General features: G+C 37.0%; 1 protein-coding gene across 1 annotated transcript in view; it reads right to left on the minus strand.

Annotated features, from left to right (window-relative positions):
- IKZF3 (IKAROS family zinc finger 3) overlaps nucleotides 1–8,929 on the minus strand; it is a 50,521-nt gene extending 41,592 nt beyond the window's left edge. Inside the window, exon 1 of the mRNA XM_073325781.1 lies at nucleotides 8,720–8,929. Coding sequence (XP_073181882.1) covers nucleotides 8,720–8,726 — 7 coding nt within the window. The 5' untranslated portion in view covers nucleotides 8,727–8,929. The remainder of the gene's footprint in view (nucleotides 1–8,719) is intronic.
- Nucleotides 8,930–10,437: the final 1,508 nt, after the last annotated feature.

The following is a 10,437-nucleotide window of genomic DNA, read 5'->3' on the forward strand; positions in this document are numbered from 1 at the left end:
GAAGTCTTAAAAGAGCAACACTCTGATGCGGAAACTACAGAATCCAAACCACTAAAAATAAAAATCAACCTTCTGCTGGTGGCATCTGAATGAAAATGCGTCAGTCCACACTACTCTGGGTTGTTATTGAGCAGAATCCGTCATCAGCATGGACGCATGTCCCCGGGAATGGTGGTTGAAGCATGAAGGGACATATGAATCTTTAGCGCATCTGGCACATAAATATCTTGCGATGCCAGCTACAACAGTGCCATGAGAATGCTTGTTCTCTCTTTCAAGTGACATTGTAAACAGGAAGCGGGCAGCATTATCTCCTGCAAATGTAAATAAACTTGTCCGCCTGAGCGACTAGCTGAACGAGAAGTAGGACTGAGTGCACTTACAAGCTCTAAAATTGTACATTGTTTTATTTTTGAATGCAGTTTGTTTTTTTACATAATTCTATATTTGTAAGTTCAACTTTCATGACAAAGAGATTGCACTATAGTACTTGTATTAGGCGAATTGAAAAATACTATTTCTTGGGTTTTTTTGTTTTTTACAGTGCAAATACTTGTAATCAAAAATATATATAAAGGAGCACTATACACTTTGTAGTCTGTGTTTTCATTGAAATCACTATATTTTAAAATGTAGAAACCATCCAAAAACATTTAAATAAATGGTATTCTATTATTGTTTAACAGTGTGGTTAATTTTTTTAATTGCACGATTAATCGTGTTTAATTTTTTTTAATCGCTTGACAGCCTTAATTTATTCATGTCTCTTCATCCCTTCTAAGTCACCATGAGATCTCTATATGCGATCTAAAGCAGAGATATTCATAAAGACAAAGATGTCATAATGTAATTCCTAAACATAAAGAGCTAATATCTCTCCCTCTCTTAAATCATTTGTTTTTCATTTAACGGCTATGGGATGTCACAGCTCTGAAATCTAATAACTGAATGCCATGTCCAGATTTATATGAAGTCTGATAATTCAGTAATATCTGGATTGTGGGAATAACTTAGCATTTTGACCTCTTCCTGGTCACTTCTGACTCTTTTTGATTTCTGAATAGAGTTGCATGTTGCGAAATAAAGTCTTCCAAAGTTAATGTTTGAATGTGTAGTTCAAGAAAGAACTTAAGCATATGCTTGAGTGTCTAAGTGTTTTCCTGAATTGGGGCCCAAATTAGAAGGAAAGTAATTGGGGGGGGGGTTGGTTGTCCATGCTAATTTCTATAAAATAATGTTATACTTTTAAATGCTTCACAATAAATGCCCTAAAGGTTGCCTTGAAGGTACTTCATTTTGTATGACAGTTTTTTCCACTAAGAGACAAGGTGGGTAAGGTAACATTTTTTATTGAACCAGCTTCCGTTGGTGAGAGAGACAGTTTTTGAGCTACACAGAGCTCCTCTTCAGGTCTGGGAAAGGAACTCCCAGCATCACAGCAAAATGCAAAGTCGAACAGATTATTTAGCATAAGTAGTTAGTACATATTTTCCACTGGTTTTCTTGCCCATACATTTCACCAGGTACCTTATGTAATGAAAAAAGAGATCCCTTAGGTCAAAGACTTTCAGACAAGACATCTTCTGAAGAACAACCACCAGGGAAAGCTAACATTTGTCTTCAATCCCATTTACTACCGATATCAAATAACCACTTGATATGTTGATCATCAACTAAATAGAAAGGCTAAGTAGTTTTGTTCCATTAATGTTCATTTCCTTCTGTTTTACTCTCCGACTTTTTGGGCAACCATTTGCCGATCTGGTGGGCATCATTCACATGCAGTATTTACTGTACTTGTTCCACATGTATTGTTTTGATTTTTCCATACTCTGGTTTCAGCTCTAATCTTTTCATAGTTGAATGGACAAATAAAATGTTGGTTTTAGCTACATGACATACATTCTTAGCTCCTGATGGGCCTCATCCCAAGAAGATAAAAATATCCACCTCTAAAAAGGCAGAGACTGTCATTCACTACAAGTTTGTACAATGCCTAGCACAATAGGACTCAACCTGTTGGAGATATTTAGGTGCAACCGCAATATAAATGTTAAACAATATGTTTGATTTTTTTAATCAATACTTCAAAAGAAAAAAATTCTGTGATATCTGCAATGTAGATCTCAGAAATACAGAAAGCTGTGTTTTATATACTATAACATATAGTGCATAATTTGAAGACCTACTCTAACTTTCACAAAAATGTACAGTACAGTTCTCCAGTTCTGCATGTCTTCTGAATTTTTGACAGCAGAGTCTAAGAAAATAACATTTTGACCAAAAGTGGGTGAATGTATCCAGAGACAAAAGTCACTTATGTGTTATCTAAAACAGGCTGATCTTTAGGCAAATTATGGAGTACATCCTGTTCTATAACCTTTTTGGAATAACTTGAGATCTTAAGCATCTCTTGAAGTGTTCTCAAAAAGGAATCATCTGGCATCATGTGATATTACCCACCATTACACTAAATAAGAAATCCAAATGCAAAATCCACCGTTCATGTATCTCATGGCACTGAGTGAATACCTGTCCACTGATATATATATGCCATTCCTGTGGCTTTCTTTCAGTTTTTTTGTTCCCCCCCAAATGAGCACTATCCCTGTTTTTTTCCATCAGGAATGTAAAAGGGCTAGTATTTCCTTCTGACTATGTAAACTCCTCAAATACTCTCCATTGGGAATAAGCACAATTAATAATAAAAGAAAAAATAGCTAATTCTCTGATTATTAATGTGTTCTCCAGTTACATTTTCAGTGTAATAATAAACTGTGAAATGTGAATTAGCTTTCCATTTTCATGTGATAAGAGATCCTCTTCAGAAGCCTATTTTATCTGAAACCATCAATCCTGGGAATAAAAACAAATTACTACACGTCTTAACACTTCAATAATCTGTTTTTTTCAAAGCCTAATTTATTATATTCAAATCATATCCAAAGAAAAGGTGTTAAAATGCTCAGCAGAAAAGGTAGAAGTCCATTGGTTCATGCAATGCAACTTTTTTCATATTTGTCTTATATCATAATTAAACACATTACATTGTCATGTTCCAAAGCCACAGTCAAAAAGTTAAATGCAAAAAAATTATATATTACTAGAAATACTGGACTTAGAAATCAAGGAGTTTCACAGCTAAGGCATTCGATTTGTCATTTTCTTACCTTATAAAGTCTAAATATGAAGGCCTAGAACAGTGTATGACAGGCTTCTACTGTGATACTTATGGGAAACTCCCAGCTGATAATAACTAGGTATATGTCCAGTTGGGACCATTGATACCAATTCTAATTAGCTGCATGTTTATATCTTCTAGTTGTACAAACAACTAGTGTATGTACCAAACAGCCTGATTTTGTTACACTATCATATTTTTATTCCACTCTGACATAATCAAGAGGCCTTAAAATGAGTGGGAAAAGCTCCCTATGCGAACATGGGGGGAAGGGGGGAGAGGGAGGGCACCTGGCTGGTGTGGAACTGGTGTAAGGACTCTGCAGGGATCAAACTCCCAGAACTAAACACAGTGGGTATATCAGGAACATGTTGGGGGCGTGGCTGCACTGTATTGTGGCAGCTATTTGCTTGAGGGCCCACAAATAGATTCATAGATTCATAGATATTTAGGTCAGAAGGGACCATTATGATCATCTAGTCTGACCTCCTGCACAATGCAGGCCACAGAATGCAAACCATCTGAACACTGATTTCTGAATGGCTTGACAGAGGCACAAGGAAATGACAGATGACTTGCCCAAGGTTACATAGAGAGTAACTGAACAGCGTGATCAAAAACCTAGACTCTTAATGAAGTTATACTACTTTAGATTGTGATCTTGATATGTCATTCAAATCAAATAATGTTGGCCATGGTTCATCTTTGGATGGGACAGCACCATAAAAATTCCCAAGGATGCTGCAGGAAGTGTTGGAGATTCATTAGGTATTATTCTTCCCTCTGAACCTTCACTAATCAATGCCCTAGCATGGTGTTAGAAACACTGAGGAGCTGTCTTTCAAGTGAAATGTAAAGCCAAGTTTCTGATCATGGCCTTCTACCCAAGAGTAGGACAGTGTTAGCTCTAGTGTCCTGACCATTTTCAACTAAACTCTTCCTGAAGTCGCAATTGGGTATGGCATTCTTCACTTAATATCTTAGACATCTATGTAGTGCTTATAAATGCTGTTGTCCAGTGTTTGCATTTCAGGTGTAAGTGTATGTGCATTTCAGTGTTAGTCCTGTGTTTAAAAAACATTTTGGGATGAAAAGCATTACATACATGTGAGCTATTTTTCATTACGGACCACCAGTCTTTTGCTATAACCATTGGATTAATTATATTAATTTCTTAAGAGAGCAGAGACTCATTATACTAATTTCTTAAGAGAGCAGTGTCTCTAGAAAGCTCTAGTGTCTACTACCCTGCTGACTTGGGAAGCAAAATATAAATTAAAGTTACCTAGAGACCATCTTAAATTAGGGCTGATCTATGTCAACACAGTTTTTGTACCCCTATATTGATTTAGAAACCAATATAGCTAAAGCACTACAACTCCCTAGAGTGGACACAGTTATACCACATAAAGGTATACTTTATTCAAATAAGTTATATATAATATAAGCACCTTTGTATGGTATTCAATCAGCTATACCAGTATAAGAACCTTTATATTGTATTCAATAATCTATACCACTTTAATGCACTAAACTGTACCAATATAAGCATCTTTAAAGGTATAACTGTGTCCATACTAGGGAGCTGTACCATTTTAACTATATCCATTTTTAAACCACTAGTTATGGTGGTACAAAAACTGTTTAGACCAGCCCTTAAGCTCTCAGTGCAGGGACTATCCCTTTATGTGGATTTATACAGTGCCTTGCACAATAGGACCCTGGTCATGAGTGGGGCCTTTGAGAAATATAGCACTATAAATTAATTAATATTAAAAAATAATGACATTATGTATCATGTTTTTTTCCCCATTCACTAATACCACAGTATTTGCATAACTTTCAGGCCTCAATATCCATTCATCTGCACCTGGTTTTCATCAGACGTTAGTCTTCTCTAAAGGTCCTTCCTTCAAGCCCTTATGTTTTCTTCATACATCCTCAGACCTCCCTTCTCAATAAAATATTTTGAGCCAAATCCTTCCTTGTACCATGTAGGTGTGCTAGAAGGAGAAATGGACATAGGAAGCCTCTGTGCTCCATGAAAACAGTAGAACAATATCTACTTAGCGCTCAGAAAAGCACAAGGTGGGGCTCACTTACGTATCGGCTAGTCCTCATAAACTTCATGGGGGCAGGAACTGCCAGCTAGGGTACATGGGAAATGTGCAGCTGACTAAAGTGTATGTTGCATTTGGTGTGCAATGTTCATTTACAAAACAGAAGTAAAGTGCAACAGGTAGTGAGACTCACTCTATGCCAGCATCAGAATTGTCAAATAATACTTAACAAAAAAACCTTATTCAAGGGATATTATTTTATGAACGTTTTATTCTGTTATTTGACCAGCATACAGAAGTGGCTGAATAACTTGTGAACATATGTAATTAATCAAGTATTCAATGACTTGTGATCTTGACAATTAAATATACAGTGAATAATATCTTTCTATTGGCCACACATCTAACCAGCGGAATGGCAAGTGTGAATCTGTCACTGTTATGTTCTCTTCTCTCTGTTTGCCACCACCAGTTAAGAGCAGGATTTTGCCTTCTTTACTAGTATACAGTTGCACTGGAAAATGTAATAATTCAACATATCAAGGATGAAATCTTGGCCCCACTGAAGTCAACTGAAGTTTTCCAATTGACTTTAATGGAGTCAGCATTTCACTGCAAATACCTATTTCACAGATTACTATTTGCATTCTCTTGTATTTTCAATTTCTAAAGACAATTATCCCTGCTATTGTTGCATTCTATACTATTTGCATTCTCTTGTATTTTCAATTTCTAAAGACAATTATCCCTGCTATTGTTGCATTCTATACTATTTGCATTCTCTTGTATTTTCAATTTCTAAAGACAATTATCCCTGCTATTGTTGCATGTAGTAGAGAAATTAAAACTATTTACTCTGTCTTGATACCATCTTAACAGGTGCAAGGAACCTCTGAAATAAAAATACAACAGTCTAGGCCTCTGTCTGCAATCAGAACTACACAGTTTAAATTTTTAATCCACCAAGAGTCCTAATGCAAGATCAGTCTTTATTACATATAGTATGTAATTTCTTTTGCCACTGTCATATAATTTCCAATATTTTTCATATTCGAAACCATGTTATACTTCTAACACGTGAACAAGGGAAAGCCTATTTAATTTTCAGGTTGAAGTGCCTTATTTGGCATTTCAAACTTCAATAACTTCCTGAATAAAACACTTGGCCCTATTTCATCTTTTATTAAACAAAATTATTTCTTTTTACTTTTTAGATTATATCTGTGTGCCTAATAGTATCTTTCTCATAGTCTCAGAGAGTCCAGCTAATACGGCATTAAAGCTCTTTCCCTTTAAAGCATTCCCTTTTTCCTAGTAATTTTCATTCCCTTTTTAAATAATTGAGACATTTCAACTTTAGAAATAAATTATGTCATAACCTAAGTAGACTAAACTGATTCTTTTCCACATTTTCCACCATGGCTCTCTGCTAAAACCAGTATGCATTTTGAAAATGACCTTGAAAATTCAAAACACAAGAGTATTCAGGTTTTTAGTCTATAGATCCCTCAAAATAAACATGATGGGACTTTAATCTGGTCCTATAACATTGTGCTACTCTGATGATGGAAATGCCCATAATCCTGAGAACTATGCTGGTAGGAATATAACCGGTAGGGCCACCCATGCCAGATAGGCTGAAGGGTAGGAGCCAGACCAAAGGCAGTCTACCTGCCCTCCTGCTAGGAGGTTGAAAGAGGGCTAACAACCTGTTCCTGCAAAAAACAAAGCCATTACAGAAATATACAATACTTCTCGGCTCAATATTGGAAAGCTGTGATGAAGGCCCTATGTTCCCCATGGAATAAAGAGGCATAAATCAAGCCAGTCTTATGGACTATACAGTACTTGAAATTAGACTTCGACATATGTTGGAAAATATAATATCTAGCAGTATGCAGTTATGGACAACATTCTGATTTTCACTTTAAATTTTGATCTACATTGCATCTATCTTAAGAAATTGACCTTGTGTAGTACGTAGGATATCTTTACTCAGTTTATTCATGCCAATACATTAAATGCAAATACTAATCACACAAGGTCAAATTCTGCATTCCTTAATAAAATAAACTTCCCCTAAACTCTTTTAATATTTGGTCAAGTAAGGACTACAGAATTTAGCTCATAAACACCAGGCCCAATCTGAAAACCCTTACTCTTGCAAGTAACCATTTATTCATGTGAGTAAAACCTCACTGACTTCCGTCGGATTACCTCTTCTTTTTTTAGGGCAGGAAAAACAAGGGAAGACATCCTGGCCCCACTTGAAGTCAATGGTAAAGCTTCAGTGGAGCCAGGATTTCCCCTAAAAGTGTAAAACTAGGATTATAAAAGAAAACTTTATAGTTATTGTGTCCAAAGAGAATACAGTGTAACTTTATTCTGTACAGCATCTTTCACATAAATTGCATCCGAAAACATAAGAAACTTTAGTACACTTCAAATGCATCAAGTGAACTTCAGAGTGTAGGATGTCACATAGGACCCACTGGCAACATTAAAACTTGAACCATCAGTAGCAAGATATATTTTACTTGCAAGAGTTTTTAAAAGACAAATAAGCAAATTTTTGGAGAAAAAAATATACATTTCACAGAGATAGAGGCCTGCTCATTACTTATTCAGAGACTGTTCTTGTTTGCTGAATAAAAACATACAGTAAGTAATCACAACTTGATCAACTAAGAAAAATGAAACTGACACATGCAAGTAGACCCATTCTTTCAAAGCATTCACGCTATCAAGCTGTGGCTACCCGAATTGAGTCAGATTGTATTTAAATTATGAGTCTCACAGAAATGTACATCTCAAAATCTTTCATCACAAGAGGGCTAGACATTGTTAAAACAACATTTTAATTTAACCTAAAATAAAGGGGTCTCCCCCTCCGAGTGAGTGAGACTAGGCAGGGCGGATTTTACTCTCAGGCTTTTTTAACATGAAGAATCGAAACAATGTATTAATAATCTCACTCTCAAACTACTAGTGAATGGGACTAATTGCAAAGGTTGTTAACAATATGAAGAAACAAAGTATTTTGCCTCGTTTCAAATACTAGAACCTAAATTAACCTGCAACTTCTTTTTAACTGGATACGAAAGTTGCGTGCGCTTTTTATAAGCACAAAGAAACCCACACGCCCTTAATTCGTTAAAACCCAGAATATGAGCTGTAGTTAAACCAGGCTCTAAATCTATAACTTTAACATCTATGTTGCACAGGTTCTGAAATTAAACGTAGAAAGAGGCTCGACTCGTTTCCTGTTTTATTGCAACACACGATTTGATTCCACCTCTATGGATTGCAATCTGGTTGCAGAAAAGGTGGCAAAAGAAGAAACTTTCAACTGACTGCGAGGACAATCACGATTTATAAAATACTCCATTAAATACGATTAAAGCAACAACAAAAAAAACCCAGGGGTCCCTAAACCGGTGCACTACACCCTTGTAAAAACAGCAGAGTCTCTTCTCACCTTCCATGCTGCTGTTCCACGTGTGCTCCCTACTCCACGTGCTGGTCCAGGGCTCTAGGATTCTCAACTGCAGCAGGCGGGAGATTCCCAGCGACTGGGCTTCCGCTCTGGATAGGAGACTGTGACATCAGGCATTTAAAGGGACAGGAACTCATTGTCTGTGTGATTAGAGCGGCGCCGGGTGGTGGTTTGAAAACCTCGTGCAAAACTGCTGCGAGAACACACAGCCCCTGTAATCCCTTTAATGAGTCTGGGTGCAAAATTTCAACCTCTGGCAGGAGAAATGGGTACATTTCAGAATTAGCTGTTATTATTGTTAATTAACTAATTTAAAAATTCATTAATTTCATAAAAAGAAAAGGAGGACTTGTGGCACCTTAGAGACTAACCCATTTATTTGAGCATGAGCTTTCATGCATCCGATGCAGTGAGCTGTAGCTCACGAAAGCTCATGCTCAAATAAATGGGTTAGTCTCTAAGGTGCCACAAGTCCTCCTTTTCTTTTTGCGAAGACAGACTAACACGACTGTTACTCTGAAACCTGTCATTAATTTCATGTGATTGAAATATGTTTAATTTCAGGCACAAAAAATGCCACCTCGATAGCTAAAATGTGTTACCGGCAAGTTATCTAGAGTGGGAGGAAATTGGTGTGATTTTGAGAGTTAAACTTTTAAGACCATGCATGTTGATAGGCGGAGGCAGTTGGACTAGTGCTAAAATAAACATTTAAAATGTCATTAGGATTTTTTAAAAGGCTTCTTCATAGTCCTGTAACCTGAGATTTATAAACATCATAACGTTTTACTTTTCTCCAGCACCCTTTATCCCAAAGTGCTTTGCAAACAACCTACAATGCAGAGGCATTGTAATGCAGATATCTGAGGGATATAGGATCCTGCCTCACCAATCTGTGTGCAGGATGCTTAATAATAGTGCAAAGGAAGGGGGGATTTTTGGTAGGGATAGAAGGGCAAACTCCTATTCTCACACAAAGCACCAGTGACTCAAAAAGTGCCATGGCAAACCCTACTCTTAGAAAAAGGGTCACAACAAATGTCATGGATCTTTATCTCCATGTCTGCAGAGATGACTTTATGACCTTCCAAGTAAAGAATCAAAGGCAGAGTCCCCAGAAACATGCAGATACTACTTGGAGAGAGGAGCAAGTTGTACAAGACAGAATAACAACGCTTGCCATTCATGGAGCTACAGCAGTGGCAGAGTTGGGAACAGAAGCCAGGTATCCTGATTACCAAATCCATGTCCTATTCCCTGGATTACATTGTCTCCCCAGAAGCTTCAGAAGGAGTCCCAAAAGCATGGGATCCATCCTGGAGGTGTTACTGGTGAAACTGGGAATGAGGTCTTTTGTGACTGCCCCTCTCCATGATCCCATTAACAGAAAGGGAAACTGGGCTCTGAGTTGCTGAGGATGTTATAACATCCCTAAAATGTGGTGTCCTAAGTCATCACATCTTGACACTTACATATCTTAGTTCCCAGTGACTTGTTCCACAGAAGTTTCTTCACATGCACAACATTATGATTAAAAAAACATGGTTCTTTTAAAGGAATGGCCAAAGTGCATTCAAGGAATTCCACATCTCCCATGTCTGCCCTCATCTTTAATACAAACAGGACATCAGCAGATACTACTTTCCAGCATGGATGACACATCTTGGTCCAGTTGAACTACTGTTGTCTGTAAGATATAT

The sequence above is a fragment of the Lepidochelys kempii genome, chromosome 27, assembly GCF_965140285.1.
Source record: "Lepidochelys kempii isolate rLepKem1 chromosome 27, rLepKem1.hap1, whole genome shotgun sequence".
Lineage (NCBI taxonomy): Eukaryota > Metazoa > Chordata > Testudines > Cheloniidae > Lepidochelys > Lepidochelys kempii.